This window comes from Zootoca vivipara, chromosome 4 (assembly GCF_965207765.1).
Source record: "Zootoca vivipara chromosome 4, rZooViv2.hap1.1, whole genome shotgun sequence".
NCBI classification, from domain to species: Eukaryota; Metazoa; Chordata; class Lepidosauria; order Squamata; family Lacertidae; genus Zootoca; species Zootoca vivipara.
In genome coordinates this window covers 38,419,740-38,441,256 of record NC_142587.1, presented here as the reverse complement: position 1 = coordinate 38,441,256, position 21,517 = coordinate 38,419,740, and the positions used below count along the sequence as shown (strand labels likewise).

Sequence of the window (21,517 nt, the reverse complement as noted above, 5' to 3'; positions counted from 1 at the left end):
AATTTAAAACACACACACACAAAAAAACCTCCACACCTATCCTAGGGTCTGCCTTTTTGCTAGTTTAAAGGTATAAAATGCCCGGTAGATAAGATTCTGCCTCTTTTCCCATAGCCAACCTACATACGAAGGCTGATGAGACAAGCGCTAATAAGGAAGCCTTCTTGAAGGAACCTCGTTCATTTGATATTTCTTGGCCCAAGAGGAATTATGTTGGCCCAACTCTGCCTTATCTGGAGCTTGGCTCTTCAGACTGTAGCAGGGGATGTGGTTCAAGAGGCTACAGATTTTCTGATGCAATTTAATGCCCGTGCAGAAGACCTGTCTTATGAAAATTCACTTGCTTCATGGAATTATAACACCAACATCACGGATGAGAATGCCAGAAAGATGGTGGGTACCTTTGACTAGTGTTTGTTATTGTGTTTAGGAAATAAATATAAGCATTGGAAAGATAAAACAATATACTGTAATATGGCAACCCTACAACATAAGTAGCAATCCATTGCTACTGAGCATGTTCACTCATCATTGGGCTCTCTTTGTTAGTGGCAGCTAGCCCTTTAGGTTTTTTTTTAATGCTTTCTACGGCAAGATCGATGCACTCCTGTAGAACTAAAAGGAGTCTCCTGAGCATGTACAGACCTCCCTCATTATTCAGTTGCAATATTTTGGCTCCCTTTCTGTCAACACCAATAATTTTATAGTATAAAAATACTGGCATAATGAGCAGTTCTAGATGGGACTGAGAGGAAGGCAGATCTTCCAAACATCCCTATTTTCCAGGGACACTTCTGGATTTAGAGAAGCCCGTCCCAGTTTCTGATTCGATCCTGGAATGTCCTGTTTTTTCCTTATGACATCCCTGATTTCCTCAGAGAAATGTTGGAGGGTAATGAGTTATGTGACCCTCGAGCCAAGGAGATAAGTAACCTCTGAAGGCAGCCCTGTATAGGGAAGTTTAAAAAAAAATGTTTAATGTTTTATTGTGTTTTTATATATGTTGGAAACATGCCCAGAGTGGCTGGGGCAACCCAGTCAGGTGGGCAGGGAATAATAATAATAATAATAATAATAATAATAATAATAATAATGATGGAATAGGATTTTCCGATTTTCATTGGAGAAATGTTGGAGGGTAGGGGAAGGTGCAGAGTGAGTTCCAAGAGAAAGGCAGAGAATAATTTTACACTTCGCCAGGAACAAAGGACAGTTTAGCCCAGAAAGAACACTCCTTTGACCCTGCTTAATGAATGCCAGAGACTGCAGTAGACTAACAGTAACTCTTTTATCGCTTAAAAGAAGTGACACATCAGCTTTAACAAACACAGAGATTCAGACCTTACTTGTGCTCCAGGGCCCCTCCTTTTTATTGCACATCCACAATGATTTATGCTCACAATGCTATTGGGGCAGTCATACACAATCTCAGTTTCAATACTGTTTGCGCCTACAAAAGTTTTGAGGTGGTCTATCTAGCTCAGTTCTGTCTACACTGACTGGCAGGTGCTCCTCAAGGTTTCAGGGGAAGTTTCCGCCCCCCCCCCGTCCTACCTGGAGACCCCAGGAATTAAACCTGTGACCTCCTGCAGGCAAAGAGGTTTTCTACCCCTGAGGCTATGGCCCTTCATCTGTTCCAACATTCTAGGCATGTCACACTTTCCTGCAAATGAATAATCCAGAATTCAAATGGATCTTTTCCAGAACGCAGCAGGCTCCATATGGTCAAAGTTCTATGAAGAAGTCTCCCAAAATGCCAGCCGTTTCAATGTGGATGACTTTTCCGATTACGCTCTCAAACTCCAACTTCAGTCTCTACAGAGCAAAGGGTCATCTGTATTGCCTCAAGAAAAACTTGACCAAGTATGTTGCTAAATATCCCTGTTGAAAGCAATCCATTACGTGGTGGTTACAAAATCATTTTTGTTGTTAATTCATTCTGGTAATATAAACTACGTGCTGTTATGGGAACTTACACACATTCATGACAAACCATGCTGGAAAACTGCAAACAAGTACTTTTCAGTTTGCAAAATGACTATTTCAGTCCATAATTTCCTTTAAAAAAATTTTTTTTAAATGTGCAGTCCCTGCTTAAGAATGGGAAACAGAGAAACTGAGAGAAACCAAAACTGATTCTTGGGGCTCTTTTGCTATCATCTGTAAGCCACGATGCCATACCACATTATATATAATTCTCATTCCTTATCCAAAGTATTTAATGAGGCTTGCACTCAGGTAGATGTGCTTAGGATCACAGCCTTAGGCTGCAATCCAAAACACACTTACCTGAAAGCAAGCCCCGTTGAACTCAGTGGGATTTCAGAGTAATGTGTAGAATTCTGTGGGAATTCAGAGTAATGTGCAGAATTGTCAATGAGGCATTTATTGCTTCCTGTCAGAAGGATAGATTGTTACCAATTCCTTTTGAAACAACATTATCACTGCTATTTTGTAACACACACACACACACACACACACACACACACACACACACACACACACACACTGGTAAAAGGACTGCTATTCCCCTGGTATTCTTCCCATTGGTTGCATGAAGTAATCCTGCCAGACATGGTCTATCATAGAGCTAGGAGTAAGGAGTCAGAGGGATTAATTCTGTATCTGAAGTAATACAATGAGGCAAGCTTCCCCGTCAGCTATGATTCCAGGGCTAAGAATGGAGTGGGAAGACCCCAAACACAGGCTGCTGAGTGATATTGACAAAAAGCTTCTGCCAACCCAGTTGACAGAGAGGCGTGCAAGCGCAAGGGGCTATAATAACTCTTTGGGCCCACTCCTTCATGTTTCCATTACTATTTTTAAAGACCTGTAGAAAACCACTTGCCTGGTTATTTGTTGTAAGAATGAGCCGCCTCTATCCAGGCAGGAAAGTGAAATAGGGTTCATCTTTTGTTTCAAGCTACCCATCATGCTTGTTAGCAAATTGCCTAGTAAATAAATAAATAAATGGTCAGCTTACAGCCCTGCTGATTTTTTTTTTTGCAAGGCTAGTATTTTCAACACCTGTTCATTCAAATCCTTGAACCACCTACACCACTGCCACCTTTTGGATAAATAAAGCAGTGCTGTGTTTTCTTTTTAATAGTTTTCTTATTTAAATTGCAGCTCAATGCTGTTTTAGGAAAAATGAGTACCATCTATAGTACCGGGACTGTGTGCAAGCCAGATGATCCTTTTAAGTGTTTCCCCCTGGAACCAGGTACGGTATAAACAACAAGCTTCTCCTGCAGCAACCCCGTCGTCGCCTTTGACTGGACTTATCTGTCCAGGGGTCCTTTCCCTTTTACCTTTTTACTGCTGGAACAATAGTAAAACTGATGAGAAAGGGATTCTGTAATTCATTATTACCATCACTTCTCCAAAAAGCCATCTGGTATACCAATGTAAGTGGAACCAAGTAGGAGAGGTGGGGCAGGGTGAGAATCCCAGTGTCCCAGAGGGAGGACAAAGACTGAGGGGGCAGCGACAAAGAAGTGACTTGGCAAGCCCCACAGGGATAGAGCTGGCGGTACTCAGAATAGACCTATTACAATGAATGGCTATAACTTGGTCATGTTCATTCATTTAGGCAAACTCAGCTCTCCAGATGTTTTTGGCTTACAACTCCCATGATCCCTAGCTAGCAGGGCCAGTGGTCAGGGATGATGGGAATTGTAGTCCCAAAACATCTGGAGGGCCAAAGTTTGGGGATGCCTGGTCTACACTGAGTAAAACTCAGTCAAATGCCAGCATCTAGGAATGATTTTGTTCTGTGAACCGCCCTGAGACCTCTGGGTATAGGGCGGTGTATAAACTAAATAATTAATAATAAAAATAATTAAATAATAATAAGACGAAGGTCCATCAAGGATTTATGAATCACATAATAAGAAATTATCTTATTAAAGTATGGTGGAAATACCATAGGTTACTAGAACAAAAAAAAACCCTGGTGGGCAGCTCTACTTGAAATGATCTCAATAAAAAAAGAAAAATATGGAAAAAATAGGGGTATCATATGAGCAACTTTTAAGGGAGGAGCAAGGTCAATTACAACTGAAACCATATGAAGAACATAAACAGTTCTGCACCACCTGGCTACAATATTATCAATTATATGACAAATTTAACTCTGACAATAAAATAGGTTTCCAAAAAGAAGAAACTAAATTCCAGTTAAAATTTTTGAACAATCCCAACAAAATCTATCAAAAAATGTATAACTTATTACTTGAATGGGAACTCAAAGATGAACAAATTAAAGAAGTAATGATCAAGTGGGGACAGGATTTTGGATACGCGATTTCATTAGATCATTAGGGAAAACTTTGGAAATCAGATATTAACATTACCGCATGCATTACTATCAAAGAAAACATTATGAAGATGTTTTACAGGTGGTATTTAACCCCTGTAAAACTGGGGGAAAAAAATATAAACTAACATCAAATCTGTGTTGGAGATGTAAGGTATCATAGGGATCCTTATATCATGTCTGGTGGGGATGTGATAAAATTAATTTTTGGGGGGGAAATATACATGAGGAACTGAAAAAAATGTTTAAAACAACAATTGGTAAGAAGCCAGAAACATTCCTTTTAGGAACTATAACAAACGACATCCCCAAAGACATGAAGAGAATTTTTTTATATGCAACAACCACTGCAAGGTTACTGATTGGAAAAAAAAATTGGAAATCAGAAGAAGTACCAACATTGAAAGATTGGCAACATAACTTTTTTGGAATGATTGAATGAGCAAAAATGACGGCAACAATTAGAATGCAATTTAATCAAAATCTCAAACAGGAATGGAAATGTGTAGAAGAATACATGACCAAAAGATGCTCCAACAAGAATTTATTGATATGTATAGACTGATTTCACAAAGTTAAGTTAAGCAGATATATAAGAATGAATGCTAAATGATTAAGATACAAAAATGTAATCTCAATAATAAAGTTACAAAATAATAGCAAGGAAGTCACGCATGGGTGGAGGGAAGGCACAGGGCAAGAAATTAGAAGCAAAAAAGAAATGGATAAATGTTGGTACATAATGAAATCTGGACATGCGAATTTACAAATATAATGTATATGTATCATTATGTAAAGATTTCATATATGTATTGCAACATTAATAATAAATAAATAAATAAATAAATATAAAAAGAATAATTAAATAATAATGAGGGGCTAAGTGAAATTGTCAACAGTACATACCTGGATAGTAGAACGGGCAGGCATGCAAGACACTTGGCCAGTCCCATCCACTTTGCTGAGTTATATTTTATTTCTATTTCCATTTTAGTAATTATTTTGAGATTTGCACATACACATATAATTTGGCATATTCAAGTGTTATGCAAATCTCTGTTCTCCCTTTTTTTGCCTCTCTCATCCGCTGAACTCTTAAACCTGCAACCTTTTATTGGGATTAATGTATTTTTGGACCTACTTGTGCAGGTATCTCCATCACTGAGGGTTGGTTGGCTGCATCTCCTTACAGAAAGGACACTTGGTGGTTGCATGTTCACCTTTGCTGCCATCTAATGTGTGATCCTTCCATATAGGAAGCAGTGTCATACCAGGGCAGACTGTCCATCTGCCGCACTGTTTCTGCTTCAGTAGTATGCTTTTATGGTGACAGGTTTGGATGAAACCATGGCTGTCAGCACCGATTACTTAGAAAGACTATGGGCTTGGCAAGGCTGGAGAGCTGATGTTGGCAAGAAGATGAGGCCTTTATATGAAAGTTATGTCCAACTGAAGAATGAGGTTGCAAGAGGGAATGGTAAGTTGCACTTTACGAAAACGGCTCCCCACGTACATGTGATCACAAGCAGGAAATTAAATCATTTCTCTTACTTGAAGCCATGTTTACAGTGGCATATGATGAGGCTGCACACTAGAATTTTAAAGTTTCTTGAATACCTCAATTATTCTTCCTTTTCATAGATTGCTAGACTTGTATATAGTTACAAGTCTACTTTTAGAAGACATCTGAAGGCAGCCCTGTTTAGGGAGGCTTTTAATGTTTAATAGATCACTGTGTTTTATTTTTCTGTTGGAAGCCGCCCAGAGTGGCTGGGGAAACCCAGCCAGATGGGCGGGGTATAAATAATAATAATAATAATAATAATAATAATAATAATAATAATAATATTAATACTCCCCAATTCTCCAAGTATATTTTCTTTTTGTTTTTTGGCAATTTGTTTTATATTGTGTTGTGAAACTATATTGCTATATGTTAGAAGTAAGCCACCCGGAGTGGTATTCTTTTTTCACTAGAAGTTCAGGATATAATTTTTTTAAATAAAATATATCGGTAAATCATCTTCGAGGCTGCAACGTTTACCAGCAATCAGTTTTCTGTAAGAAGGCTTATAGTGTTTTCTCATATTGTCATGCATCTGCAAATATACAGGCTGAGCATAGATGGAGACGCATTGTTTAACACTTCAGCAGACAAATCCCAAATTCAGTGATCCCACAACAGCTTTCTAGGGGAACAAGCAAAAGTTCAGTTCTGTGACTGCCCTTTCTCTGTCGCATTCCACTTCCAAGCTCAAAACTCGAGGCTGACCTTTTTACACAGGCACTAAGTTGGGTTACCCTATTCCTTATTGGGGAGAGGGGAATCCTATTTGAATATTTGCTGGGCATTAAAAGCCATTAGCATAGTATTTATTTCCCATGACAACGTATCACCTCTTATTTACCCAACAGAAAATATGCCCGATTAACCACCTGGAAGGCCATTTAGTCCAACCCTCATCTTAATTAATATGATGACATGCTTTCTAAACCAGTCATGGTCTGATCTCCTATTTTTCCATATTGTTCTTAAAAGTGTGGAAACTTAAAACCTTGGTTTCATGTGTTCAGAGCGACATAACACACTGCAAACAACAATTAACAATTCATTATCCTTGCCCTGGGCCATGATATTTCAAATGGGGACTTATTTGATTTTTGTGTATAATATATCATCCTTAACAGGCACAAAGAGGTCTCCACATATTTTAACACGACCAGTATTAATTTGGGGTTGCATTGGATCAGAGCCTGCAAAATGCGCTTTATGTTAATCTGGTTATGATGACTGGTTGTTTGGCTGCTTTTCAGGTTACGCTGACTATGGAGCTTACTGGAGAGGAGATTATGAAATAAAATTCCCAGCAGAGTATCAATACAGCAGTGACCAGCTGATTGCTGATGTGGAGCGTACATTTGAAGAAGTAAGACTACATTTCGGAGCGTGGGGTGGGTTTCGTTTTTGGTTTGTTGTGCTTTTCTGGTTCATTCAAAATATGACTTTAGTCAGTTTGCTATCAGAAAGCTTCTCTGAATCACGCAAATCATTAACATCACTCAAGGAAAGGCAGCGGTTATGAAGCTCACTGGGTGAAACTGAGCCATGCTCCAGCCTAACCTACTTTCCCCCATGTTGTTGGGAGGAAAGGTAGGATACAAATGGGATTCTTAATTTTCAAGCTCGCCAAAATGGAAACATGAATGAAGTAACACCCAATGTGAAAAATTAAATAGAGCTCCTCTCTGTGGGGTTTTCTTTTTCAGATAAAACCTTTGTATGAGCAGCTGCATGCCTACGTAAGGCATAATCTCCAGAGGACCTATACCTCGGACCGCATTGACCCAAATGGATGTCTTCCTGCTCATTTACTTGGTATGGAAATGTTCCTTTAGTAGCCATGGCTGTTGCACTGAAGGCCAGGCATGGGTCTCTCTAGGACCCAACTTGCAGCTTATAGCTTATAAATTTTGTATTTATTTGTTATTCTCCTTTTTCTGTTGAAGGTGACATGTGGGGTAGGTTTTGGACAAATTTATACCCCTTAATGGTTCCTTATCCAAATAAACCAAACATTGATGTGTCTTCCGCCATGGTGGAGAAGGTAGGATACGCACAAATTGTCAACTGATTATGCTCAAACTAATACTTGGCAGTTTATGAACATGAATTTTCACCCTGGACTTCAGCTCTGAAAGGCAAATTCATGATCTTATGACTATGCCATTAGCTTTTATTAGTCTTTAGTAGTACAGTGGTACCTCAGGATACAAACACCTTGGGTTACAAGCTCCGCTCACCCGGAAGTAGTACCCCGGGTTAAGAACTTTACCTCACGATGAGAACAGAGATTGTGTGGCGGCAGTAGAAGGCCCCATTAGCTAAAGTGGTACCTTTCAGGTTAAGAATGGACCTCTGGAATGAATTAAGTTCATAACCCGAGGTACCACTGTATACCTCAGTTCTCAGAGTGCTGATGCTTATGTGGTCTCAAGAGGAAAGTATCGACTTGGGGACCCCACAATTTGCAAAAATACAAAAGATCTGGGGAACACACCCTCAAAGCAAGGATGGAGAACCTATGCCCCTTCAGATGTTGTTGGACTCCAACTCCTATCATCCCCAGCCTTATCATTATCATCACCATCACCATCATCATTATTAATGGCTTGGCCAGTGGTCTGGGATGATTGGATTTGTAGTCCAGCAACACCTGGAGGGCCATAGGTTTCTCATTCCTGCTAAGAAAATTCACCCTCCCCTCAAACAACAACAACAACAACAACAACAACAACCTAGCCAATGAAGCCTGAGCATGCTCAGTGACCACAGAATGCTGGTTGACTGTTAGGAGAGGAAGCAGAAAAACAGGTGGGAGAGGAAATGGAACAGAGTATCCAAAATTACAACCTTTTTGTTGCATGTACATCTTGTGTAACTGTCATACTTTCCTCTAGAGCTGTGCATGGCACCTGCTGCTTTGATGGGTAAGCCAGACACATATGGTTGATGTCTTCTAAAACATTCTTATTGATAGTTACAGGTAGGTAGCCGTGTTGGTCTGAGTCGAAACAAAATTAAAAAATTCCTTCAGTAGCACCTTAAAGACCAACTAAGTTTTTATTTTGGTATGAGCTTTCGTGTGCATGCACACTTCTTCAGATACATGCATGATCTTTAAGGTGCTACTGAAGGAATTTTTTTATTTTGTTTCGACTCAGACCAACACGGCTACCTACCTGTAACTAGAACTATGGAAGGCACCACATTGAGCCGCATGAAATGGAAGTCCATCAGGTATCTGAAGAAGTGTGCATGCACACAAAATCTCATACCAAAATAAAAACTTAGTTGGTCTTTAAGGTGCTACTGAAGGAATTTTTTAATTCTTATTGATGTCTTCCTTTTCCTCTTCTTAGGACTAATCAGTCCTGCCCTTCAATTCTTTGACATGTTTTACTCAAGAGTAATGACTTCTAGGCAAGCCATGGCTATTCGCTGACCATGTTACTTAATGTAAATACCAGATGGGTGGGGTATAAATAATTAAAAATTAATTATCACCACCACCACCATCATTATAGAGGGATATAAACTCATCAGATTAGCTGAGTCAGAGAACTGCATAAGACAAGAGGTTGCTGAGGAGGCTTCCGGTTCCGCCTGCAGGAATGGCTGACCTTTTTTCCATCCCTCCGACCTTCATGAGGAATTTGGCGGTTGCTAGGGGAGTAAATGGCAACCCCCTACCTCTCCGGGGGTTACGGAGAAGGCCCGCGGGCCCGCGATGCCCCCAAACCCACCCCGACTGTTCAAGGGGTGGGGGTGGGGCTTGGGCCGAGAGCACTTATGAAGTGTCGGAACTCCCGGACGCTAACCTGCATGGCGGGATCTCCACGATTAAAGAAGATAATTAGGTTTAAATTCATGGACATGCTTCAGAAGGAGGGGCAGAAGCTCTGTTTACTGCCAAGGAATTTACGCTGCTGAGGGTGAGAAGTCGAGGCTGTATTTTATCTGGAAGAAGGATTGATGGGGACGGAACGACAAGGGAAGTGAGCTTTTTTATTTTTTTTCATATCCTCTACGAGTTACTTCATACCTTCTCGGACGGGATGTCCTTGCTTGTTTGGAACAAATGAGAAATAAAAAAAGATCTGTGTGAGTAATGAACTTTATAAACTATTGATATTGAGTATACTTTTTGAAGATGTAAAACTGTTGAAGAGAGAAGCCCCCCTCTAATTGGATAGTAGGAGTGCCTGGAAAGCGTTCGGAGGATTTATGAGGTGCGACGCACTTTGAATTTGAACAGCGACCTGAAGCTAAGTTCAGCTATAGGGCAAGGAGAGCCACTAATTTATCAAGAGTTTATGCATAATGTGACGGCTGGGTCTTCTGCCTGGAAAAGCTGTAAATTTTATAAAGATCGTTAATCTACAAAGTTATGAGAAGAAAACGAAAGTGATTTGAGCTTTCTAAGATGGCGCTGCTCCGTGTTGAAAGACCGACGCAACAGGGACGCTCCAGATCAAGAAGATTTATGGGGAGGCCGGACTGATTAAAACTCACACAGGAGGAAGAATATATGTGAAATCTCGTTTGATACTTATCTCAGCAGCTGGGGAAAAATCGGATGAAAGAAGAAAACATCTTTGGGATTGTAGGGGAAAGATCAGGACTATTATAGACTTAGAGTGACGATCTGGACTTTAGAAAAAGACGGCAGTGAACAGTTGCGAGGAATCCCCAATTTTCTGAAGCATGGGAACCCCGAAAATTTTAGATGATTTGGCATAACATTCGGTTTGATTGATATGTATTTGTATAATTTAAAATAATGGATGTGAAATAATTGTTTTTTAATTGGAAAATTAATAAAAATAGATTATAAAAAAAAGACAAGAGGTTGCTGAAGCCAATGTGGCGTTTAAACTAGAATAGTAACAAAATAGAAAAAGATACCGCTTAGCACTTGAGATATTAGTAACAGTTAATGCCTAAATCCTGACCTTTTTTCAGAACTGGAATGTAACAACCATATTTAAAGCTGCAGAAAGTTTCTTCGTCTCCGTTGGACTCTTTGAAATGACTGAAGGTTTCTGGAACAATTCCATGCTTGTGGAACCCGGGGATGGCAGGAAAGTTGTCTGTCACCCCACAGCTTGGGATATGGGGAAAGGAGACTACAGGTACTGGAAGGCCCTAAGATTTCCTCCCTACTTATTCCCATGGAGCATTTGCATACAGACCACAGGAAAATGAAAACATGGGTGCTTATAGGACTGGAAGCTCCCCTACATATTGATGAGTCCTGATATGACAGTTGTCCTTCAATTTATATAAAAGATAAAAAAAATGGTATGATAAGGAGATAAGGGGTTTGCATTTGGGTGTGAGAAACCCAGATTCAAACCCATTTATGCTTACTGAGCAGTAAAATCACTACATGCTAGCACAGAAAGTATTTTTTAATCTGCCCTGAGTGCACTGTAGGAACTTTCTCACCCACCCACTACGAACAGCAATTTCTAGGTCTAAAATCCATTAGGAGCCCAATTTAGAGCTTGCCCATAAAAGAGTAGATTGATCGTGAGGGCACCTGATTCTTCTGGACAACCAATCAAAGCATTACCCGAAAAATTGATGCAGTTTTGCCTGAACTGCATTTGTCTGCAGGATCAAGATGTGCACCAAAGTGACAATGGATGACTTCTTGACAGCACACCACGAAATGGGGCACATTGAATACGATATGGCCTATGCCAACCTTTCTTACCTGCTAAGAAGCGGTGCGAACGAAGGCTTCCATGAAGCTGTAGGAGAGATCATGTCCCTTTCTGCAGCCACCCCCAAACATTTGAAATCTCTCGGCCTTCTGGAGCCCACCTTTCAAGAAGACAGTGGTGAGTTGGTTATGTCAGGACGATGTTGATGTCAGCCATTTCGGTACAAAATGTTCACGACAAAGCAGTGTGATTGTAGTAAAAATGTTGGGAGACATTTGCAATACTTCAAGAAAGTGTAGATTTCAAAACATTTTCAGTATTATAACAATATGGTTTAGTTTGTGTTTTGAAATTAATTATTTGTTCTTTGGCAAATTATTAATCACTCAGCCTTTTTTGTTGCTTTTTAAGCATTTCCCCGTGTATCATCATCATCATCATCATCATCATTATCATCATCATCATCATCTATTTATTTATACTCCACCTTTTTCCTTCGTGGTTTACAGATTAGAAACAAGAACTGCTAAAAACATAGAAAAGGGAATCATTTAAATGCAATTAAACATTGATAGAATTCAAACTATATACATATATATCTGTTTAAAACATACATTTTAAGAACGATTTTAAGCATTCATGATTTGTTCCCCTACAGCCTTTTTGAATCAAATGATAAGCAATAACAACCACAAGGGCCAGTATTGCTATTTATTTTTATTTAAAGTATTTTTACTGCACTCTTCAACCACAAATGTTTTTTCTCAGAGTGCCTTACAATGATAGCTAAGAAGCCAAATCCAGCTTTCTGGCTAAGAAGCTAAAAAAAGACACTACTCAAAAAAGAAAAGAAATTGGGAGGAATTGAGAAGCAAAAAGCCAACCAAGGCACTGCTACTTCTTCATTCCAAGCATGGAAACTTCATTGAGGGGATTTGGGGTGATTTTTACCAGACTTTGCTTTGCAGGATTAGAACTGCAATGAAAGTTTGAATCGGCAGCTCTCAGAAGTTAAATTCTCTCTTCATCCTGTCAGTTGTCTGTGCTCTTTTCCAGAGACGGATATAAATTTCCTGTTGAAGCAAGCGCTCACTATTGTTGGAACGTTGCCTTTCACTTACATGCTAGAGAAATGGCGGTGGATGGTATTTTCCGGCGAAATCCCAAAAGAACAATGGATGAAGAAATGGTGGCAGATGAAGCAAGTACAGGTTTCTTAATAATCTGTTGATTAGTCAATTTGCATGTCAAAGCCCCAAGACACCCCCATGAGAATAAAGACACAAGGACACAGAATTTCAGGTTAATGTTAATGGGCAAAATTTAGGCCACAACTTTATTGGTTACAGAATGTGAGCGGTATTGGCTTAGGCATTGGCACCCACAGACTATACCTGACTCCTTCCTGCCTCGCAGGGAGTCTGGAAAGGGGCGAATCAGCGTCGGTCGCGCTGTAGTTTAAATTGGCCGGTCATGCCCCCAAGCCGCCTGATTGGCCGCTTGGCTACCTGGCATGGCCGGGGCTCCTCAGCGTACCCCACGCTGAGGGGGGAGGCTTGGCGGCTCACCCGCAATGCGTCCCCACTAAGAGGTGGAGCCGATTTCCCAAACCAAATAATGGATATCATACATTGATTTTTTTTTTGGGGGGGGGACTCCAAATACAAGGAAGTCCAATAAGTTCATTTTTCATTATTTTTTAAAAATGCCAAGACTATTCAAGCCAATGCCCCTTGTTCTATAAAGGTTGCTTATGAACTTTTATAGTGCTTTGCAACTAGAAAGTGAAGGAAGTTTATCAGGCAGGCCTGATAGCTCTCTGATCTTTATTCTTGTCTGTTTGTTTCATACCTGACCTACAAGAGAAGGTTCCAGGAAGGTGGGTTACAACAATACAAAGTAAAATAATTTATAAGAAATATTAAAAAACCAAATAAAACAATTCCAGTCAAAAGCAGCACAGTTAGGTCAAATGCAAACAGGAGAGGTGGGGTTCCCACAAAAACACCTTAACTGTCAATGTACCTCAGAGTACTGGCAAAAGTACTGCTGTCAAGGAGGGCTGCTTCAATAGTCATCAGCGCTACCTTTTCTCCACAGTACTTTGTGGCCATTTGCTAGAAGATGCTCTCCAGGTAGGGTGCTTGTTTATGCCATTCCATGACAGGTACATGTGTCCTGTGTGTGATCAATTGTGCATTTTCAAGCCACTCTACTCATGGGTGTAGCCAGGATTTTTGTGGGGGGGGGGCTTTTGTTAGGGAGGTGGAAGCTCAGTTTGCTATGTATTTTTGTTGATTTTTTATTGATTTGGGGGGGCAGCTGCCCCTCCCTGCCCCCCTACACGCATGGTTCTGCTTCAATTCTTGCAAGCAGAACTGAGGTGGGCAAAGTCTGTTGGGAACAGACTATGGTTGCCTCAATTCTACTCTCACCCCTGCAAGCTCCTACCAACATTTGACCTCCTCCCCCTGCAAGACTAAACATAACCCTTAACTTGTGGGAGGGGGATAAGGAGATAGGGGAGGCAGTGATGAAGTAAAGGAGAGATGTGTGGTGTGCCTCTCCCATCCACACCCACCCCGCCCCGGGGATTGGGGACTTGGCTACAGTTCTCAGAAGCTCCAGTGGAAGGATGTCTGCCCTGTGTGTCATCCCCAAAGATGAGGGAGAAATGTGATTCAGTTTGCATATAAAGGCGAACTTAACATATTTGAACAAAATGCAAACTGAAAACCATCTCTCCCCTGAAATGTGCTCTTCTCCAAATTTGGCAATGCACTTCTCCAGGCCAGCAGAGACTCAAGGGATGGGGCTTCCTCCTACTCAGAAGAAGAAAATGATGACGAAGCCAGTTGTCTTTGGCCAAAGGGGTAGGAGGATATCACTGTTCATAGGAGCTATTTCTAGGGGCTTTTGGAAGGAACAGGGCCCATTTTTAGTGTTTGACTGGGTCCCAAGTGTAGTGGGAGGGTGATCAACCATCCCTAGTTTTAGGCCAAGAGATTCTCTGCCAACCAGTCCTCTAGTTCTGTACACTGTGTGATCTCTCTAGGTAGGCAGGCCAGGCAAAAGCACAAATCACTTCCCTTTATAAAAGCAACTCAACTTGTGTGGATAACCACAGCAAATGCTGTTAAAATTCACTGGGTAGTATTCACCTAACCTTTATCCAGAGAGACCCATTGAAATTAATGAGCATAAGAACTCCGGTCTACAGGTCTTAGTTGACTACTGCTTTGTTTATTAATTTACACTTCAATCTATCAGAGATGCGCGTGCCTTTATACCTCACTTCCTTCTCAAATACTGATGGAAACTCCTAACATTCCTCTTCTCGGCAGGCGAGAGATAGTAGGTGTAGTGGAACCAGTGCCCCACGATGAGGAATATTGTGACCCTGCAGCTCTCTTCCATGTAGCCAATGACTACTCTTTCATAAGGTATGTCAAATGAGCCCCTTACTCCTGTTGACCTTTGTTATTAAACCAAACAACAACAACAACTCTGCTATTGCATAGATTGCTTTTTAGAATACAAACAGTCGGTCTGGCAACAAAATGTGGCAGCGTATCCTCTGAATAGGCTCCTGTGCAGGGTTCCAGCAAACATTCTGCTCCCCTCTCCCTTTTAAGCATTTTTGTTTTCTAACTGACACTCAGCATTCTGTAGCTACTACACATGCCAAGTCCTCATTGGACAATTTCTGGAGGTTGTTCCACCATAAAGCTTTTTTTTTTTTTTAAGTTGTACTTCTGCAACATTGAAGTGTACCTGAACATGCTGATACCCCCCTCCCCGGTTTCTTGGTTGGCCTGTTTTGTCTCCAGTTCAGTTGGCACTCAACCAACTGAACTAGCAATTTCTGTTCTCACTTCAGCACATGCATACAGAAGGTCCCAGGCTCAGTTTCTGGGGGCTCCACATAGAGCTAGGAAAAACACCTCCCTGAAGACCTGCCACCAGTCAGAGCAAATGGTACTGAGATAGATGGACAAATGAACTTACTTGGTATACAGCTGCTGCTTCCCATGTTCCTAAATTAAGAATAATACAGCTGCCTTTAGACTTCTACTCATTCCATTTGCATCCCCATCTCTTCATTATTCTCCATTGCCCAGTTTAAAACCCCAGGTGTTGACAGGGATGTGTAATTCACCAATGTCTAGGTGCTGAGACCACTAGGCCTGAGCTGTGGTTTGTTTCCTTAAATAAAGATTAACTCTGGTGATTTATTGTTTTTTTGTTGCTGACCAACGCCTGACTTAAGCCCTGACAAATTATTTCTCCCCTTTCCCCTTCTCTCTCTCTCTCTCTCTCTCTCTCTCTCTCTCTCTCTCTCTCTCTCTCTCTCTCTCTCTCTCTCTCTAGATATTACACAAGGACAATTTACCAGTTCCAGTTTCAAGAAGCACTTTGCAAAGCTGCAGGCCACACAGATGAACTTTACAAATGTGACATTACTAATTCCACAGCAGCTGGTGACAAGTTGGGGTAACAAAATACTGCATAAAACATGGAAAGAAAACATGTCCTATATTTTAATTTCTCCTTAGTGGCAACTCTGGGATGGACGGAACCCCAGTCTGCCTCCACTTGAAAATCTGGGCTGCTTTGCAAAGCAGAGCTGGGAGAAATCAGCAGATGATGAGAGAGTAATTAAATCTTCTCTCATCTGCAATTTCCTTCTCTTGCCCAGATGCCTTATGGTAGGAATAGGCAGACTTTCAGGCTTGCGGGATACACTTTCTTTGTTTTGTATTTTACTAGATCTCTTCGGATCACTTACTGGAGCCACATGTTTGCATACTGGCTCAGTGGGGCAGACGTACGCTTATATTTTAATTTTTTTATTTTGAAGTAAAGCTACCCCTGAGTACACATTTTGTCCAAGGGTTTGTTTTTGTCACCAGAATAACTGAGGTCCACTCTTGGCTTCCCCACCCCACAAGCTTCCTTCATTTCAGCAGCCAGACATGCAGAGAGAGACTTTTTATTGTTCCTATTGTTAAATAACTGGAAGTCAGAAGCATATATAGATGGTAACGTAAAGCCTGCTTTCTGCAGGGGAACTCAGTCATGCAGCCCATCTGGTGGACTGCCTATCAGCTGATAATAGGTGGTCACTTCAAGTCTCACTTGGCTTGGATAATATTTTGCGACACTACCAAAAAAGAAATTGGCCACCAGGTGTCACAGTAACACTAGTGGATTGAAAGGTGGGCAGGAACCGGCAGAGCTGGGGGAATCCAGGATAGAGAGTTAAGAGAAAGCACGGGCTTCGTTTTTAGTTGAGAATTTCATTTCGGTCCTTCCTCTCTGTCTGGTGCCACCTTGCGGTCTTGGCAGTCACATAACAGCATGCATGTGGATGGTGTTTCATGCTTACTTCTTTATAAACCACAGGGCCATGCTTGCCTTAGGAAGATCACGGCCTTGGACCGAGGCATTAGAATCAGTGACGGGAGAGAAGACAATGAATGCAAAACCATTGCTCCACTACTTTCAGCCTCTCCGATTGTGGCTGGAGAAAGAGAACGCTGGCAGACGGATTGGCTGGGATACAGCCTGGACTCCATGTAGGTTCATGTTGCATCGGTGGTGTGAGTTGTATGTGCACAACTAGTTGCCTTCACCACCTTTCCCCAGGAGGACAGGTCTTCTTCCTGTGTCTGTATCGTCTGGGTGGTGATCATTATGCAAGACCCACTGAAACATTCTTCGTCCACCCTCTTCGATTACATCTAGGAGGTTTATGTTTTAAACCTCTGAAGAATTCCATTATCATTCCACCCACTATTACTTTTGAACTTTTTGTTGGCATCAGGACTTTGTTGAATATCTAGTCTATTGCTGAATGGTTAAGTTGCGTAAACATTTATCTTACACAGTGTATTTATTCTATGAATCTGGCCTATACATGGCTTTGTTAATTATTTGGCTTAGTTGACTGACCATGAGTTCATTCCTTTAGATTAGCTTTCGAGTAAATTCCTTGTTGCATTTTCCAGCCAGTGTGTGGTGGAGAAAAGCACCAACTCCACTAGCAATTTTCAGGGATAGACAGATTGATCTCATTGCCCCAAAGGCTGGGAAATTGTGGTATACAAAAAAAAGGGGGGGGGAGGGGAGATCCATTAAAAATACAGCAAGGCGGAATGCAACACAATGTTACAGTAAGATCAATATTAAAAAATCAGTGAAAACATCCATGAACACACCATAAATTACTGGGTAGTAAAAACAAATTCATGTTTCAAAGGCTCATCTAAATGTCATTTTTCAAAAGGTATCTAAAAGAAGGCAGGTAGGATTCCCGCTGCTGGACGTCTATTGGCAAGGAATTCCACAGTGGAGTTCCACAGGGGAAACCCAGCCAGATGGGTGGGGTATAAATAATAAATTATTATTATTATTATAGCCTGGCGTGCTATGGTCCGTGGGGTCACGAAGAGTCGGACACGACTAAACGACTAAACAACAACAAATTATTATTATTATTATTATTATTATTATTATCATCATCATCATCATCATCACAGGGCACTCCTGGTACAGGCCAACCAAACTTCAGCACCATAGGGGTCCATTTCAGAGGAGATCAGTGATTGGAGATTGAAGTGAAGCATTAACAGAACCACTCTCAAAAATCAAGTCAGAGATGTGCTCAGAAGTAAAGAGAATTTGTAGGTCAGGTCACATGAAAGTGTCTAACATTGATAAAACTCTACAATATCTTTGTACCCCAGCACATGGTCTCTGCTGATGGATGCAGCGTAAACTAGTGGCAAGATGCACATCAGGCATCTATGACCAGAACCAAACACGTAACCATCTCCGTATAATAATGATATATGTTGTGGTTATACACAAGCTATCAAAACACTGACAGTGCTTTTTTTTGGCATTAGCTATATGTATGTTCTGGAAATGAGTTTGGAATTCTGTGTCAAGACTTGTTTGTTTTACTTCATTTTAATCCAGATTCTGATTATGCAATCAAAGTGAGGATCAGTCTGAAAACAGCCCTGGGAAGCAATGCAGTGAGTAAATTCACAGGAAGATTATGATGATATGTTATGAAATAACATGAACACAGTGGTGGAGCTAAGGAGGGTGGGAAGGGTGGATCGTTCCCGGGTAGCAGTGGGCCTGCCGCATTCCTCCTGGGTGCCCTCCAGCTGGAAGGGATGCAATGACTGGGACGCCCTGCCCGAAAAAGCAGGCTGGCTGAGGCTCAGGGAGTCCAGCCACATCTGGAGGGCCGAAGGCTCTGTGAAATTGCTCAATGGAGCTCCAAGTTCATGGGGGGGGGGAACCAATTTGAAATGGCCACAAAATCGATATCCAAAAGCCACCACAAGTGCAAATATGATTTCAAGCTCTGTTGTTGAAAGGTTAAAAGAAAGGCAATTCAGGATGGGAGCGGTGAGGACGTTTTAAAAAATGAACAGTGATGAATGAACAGAACCAGCTATAGTGGGGAGAACAATCGTGGCTCAGTCTCCTTTTCCTCTTTTGCCGTTCCACATGCCCAGCACGACCCTAATAATAACTCTTCTTCAAATGTATTTTGTCTACACATCTCTGCCATCTTATTTCTGTATTTAATGTTTGTTCTCATCTCCAGAAACAGGTATGCACTTTATAACCACAAGGGTGAACTCTGAAGGTCAGGAATGGAGATGAAGCAACTAGCAGGATACTAGGCTACTCCAAGTGTGATGCAGACTAGATTGGTTTAGGATAGCAGAGGCAATGTTCCCTAGAGATGGATGGTTCCCTCATAACTTCTTCATTTGTCCAGTCTTATTTCCAGTTCGTCTGACTTCTGTAGTTTGGTGCATTTTTCAAAGTTCTCCCCTCTATTATAATGGACATTTGTACACTATTCTCACTGTGAACAGGAATGTGTTTTAAGCTTCTAGTTCTTAATTTTACCATTTATCCATTTCCCTATAATATAGCACAAGAAGTTAATCATATTTGATTTATTAGCCAAAAGCATGCTATACATAAATCATACTAAGGCAGAGTGTTTACTCCTTGCAGAGTCCATCTGTTTCAAAAGAGTTACAAGGTGACTGAGCCTAAGTCAATTGGACTTTTGTTTTGAATTTGCAGTACCCGTGGAATGACAACGAAATGTATTTATTCAAGGCAACAATTGCCTATGCCATGAGGAAGTACTTTTTGGACGAAAAAAAGGAAACCATAGCATTTCAGTAAGTTACTTCATTTCATTTAGCTTTGCTGTGGGCAATTGCTATGCAGCACCTGAGAGAGTTCCAGATTCCCCCCCCCCCCCTACAACAATGTCTTAACCAGTTTTCAAAATAGGAAAATGTACATACTTCAGTGCCCTGGGAATATTCAGAATTTACCTAAAAGGAAGCCCATCAAGGCAGGCACTTCTTCATCACAGGTCTGTTCTTGACGGCATAGCTGCCCCTTTGGTACTGTACTGCATTATATACTTTACAGAAGAGCCCGCCACGGTGCTCCGACTGACGGGTGGGCTCTTCCCCGGACTCAACTCTTGGGCCCCGGACTCTCAGCCTGGCGTCCCTGAGAGCCTGGCACCCGGGTGCCCCGTACCCCTAGCGTTTAGGGGTAAGACAGTCCTGGTTCTTATCTTGTGGAAAACGGAAGGCCCATAATGTAGTGGTAGAGCACATGCTTTGTAGGTAAAAAGGCTCTGACGTCTCTAGGTAGAGCAGGCAAAGATTTCTGTCTGAAATATTGGAATGTCAAAGTCACTGTAGACCAGCTAACCACCCTCTTGCAAGTTTTTATCTCCTGCCCCAAGACTCCACTGATTTTGATGTCAGCAAAAAAAAGGGGGGGGGAAATAAAGTAGGTTGTTGTTGTTGTTTAGTCGTTTAGTCGTGTCCGACTCTTCGTGACCCCATGGACCATAGCACGCCAGGCACTCCTGTCTTGCACTGCCTCCCGCAGTTTGGTCAAACTCATGTTCGTAGCTTCGAGAACACTGTCCAACCACCTTGTCCTCTGACGTCCCCTTCTCCTAGTGCCCTCAATCTTTCCCAACATCAGGGTCTTTTCCAACGATTCTTCTCTTCTCATGAGGTGGCCAAAGTATTGGAGCCTCAGCTTCACGATCTGTCCTTCCAGGGAGCACTCAGGGCTGATTTCCTTAAGAATGGATAGGTTTGATCTTCTTGCAGTCCATGGGACTCTCAAGAGTCTCCTCCAGCACCATAATTCAAAAGCATCAATTCTTCGGCGATCAGCCTTCTTTATGGTCCAGCTCTCACTTCCATACATCACTACTGGGAAAACCATAGCTTTAACTATACGGACCTTTGTCGGCAAGGTGATGTCTCTGCTTTTTAAGATGCTGTCTAGGTTTGTCATTGCTTTTCTCCCAAGAAGCAGGCGTCTTTTAATTTCGTGACTGCTGTCACCATCTGCAGTGATCAAGGAGCCCAAGAAGGTAAAATCTCTCACTGCCTCCATTTCTTCCCCTTCTATTTGCCAGGAGGTGATGGGACCAGTGGCCATGATCTTGGTTTTTTTGATGTTGAGCTTCAGACCATATTTTGCGCTCTCCTCTTTCACCCTCATTAAAAGGTTCTTTAATTCCTCCTCACTTTCTGCCATCAAGGTTGTGTCATCTGCATATCTGAGGTTGTTGATATTTCTTCCGGCAATCTTAATTCCGGCTTGGGATTCATCTAGACTCCACTGATTTTGATGTCAGCAAAAAAAAAAGGGGGGGGGGAATAAAGTAGGTACAGCCCACTCTTTCCAGTCATTAGATCAATCATTTGATGAGGGGTGATAACCCCCTCTTCTATGCTGATTTTCTGGGATCAGCAGAATAGGGGGGAAGCTATGTCCCTGTGTGAGAATGTGGAGTGGCAACAGGCACCACTGGGCTGTGGCCCCCAGAGGGCTGGGAAGAGATGTGCGGCCCTCAGGCTGGAAAAGGTTAGCCACCCCTGA

At 41.6% G+C, this 21,517-nt stretch overlaps 1 protein-coding gene across 1 annotated transcript in view; it reads left to right on the top strand.

The window, feature by feature from the left end:
• The first annotated feature begins 38 nt into the window (after nucleotides 1–38).
• The window catches only part of ACE2 (angiotensin converting enzyme 2), a 26,197-nt gene continuing 4,718 nt past the window's right edge, over nucleotides 39–21,517 (top strand). Inside the window, exons 1-15 of the mRNA XM_035115827.3 lie at nucleotides 39–393; nucleotides 1,705–1,863; nucleotides 3,130–3,223; nucleotides 5,652–5,795; nucleotides 7,133–7,245; nucleotides 7,586–7,694; nucleotides 7,826–7,923; nucleotides 10,842–11,011; nucleotides 11,499–11,725; nucleotides 12,605–12,749; nucleotides 14,893–14,991; nucleotides 15,920–16,042; nucleotides 16,955–17,127; nucleotides 18,533–18,591; nucleotides 19,673–19,773. Of these exons, the coding sequence (XP_034971718.1) occupies nucleotides 211–393; nucleotides 1,705–1,863; nucleotides 3,130–3,223; nucleotides 5,652–5,795; nucleotides 7,133–7,245; nucleotides 7,586–7,694; nucleotides 7,826–7,923; nucleotides 10,842–11,011; nucleotides 11,499–11,725; nucleotides 12,605–12,749; nucleotides 14,893–14,991; nucleotides 15,920–16,042; nucleotides 16,955–17,127; nucleotides 18,533–18,591; nucleotides 19,673–19,773 (1,997 nt within the window). The 5' untranslated portion in view covers nucleotides 39–210. The remainder of the gene's footprint in view (nucleotides 394–1,704; nucleotides 1,864–3,129; nucleotides 3,224–5,651; nucleotides 5,796–7,132; nucleotides 7,246–7,585; nucleotides 7,695–7,825; nucleotides 7,924–10,841; nucleotides 11,012–11,498; nucleotides 11,726–12,604; nucleotides 12,750–14,892; nucleotides 14,992–15,919; nucleotides 16,043–16,954; nucleotides 17,128–18,532; nucleotides 18,592–19,672; nucleotides 19,774–21,517) is intronic.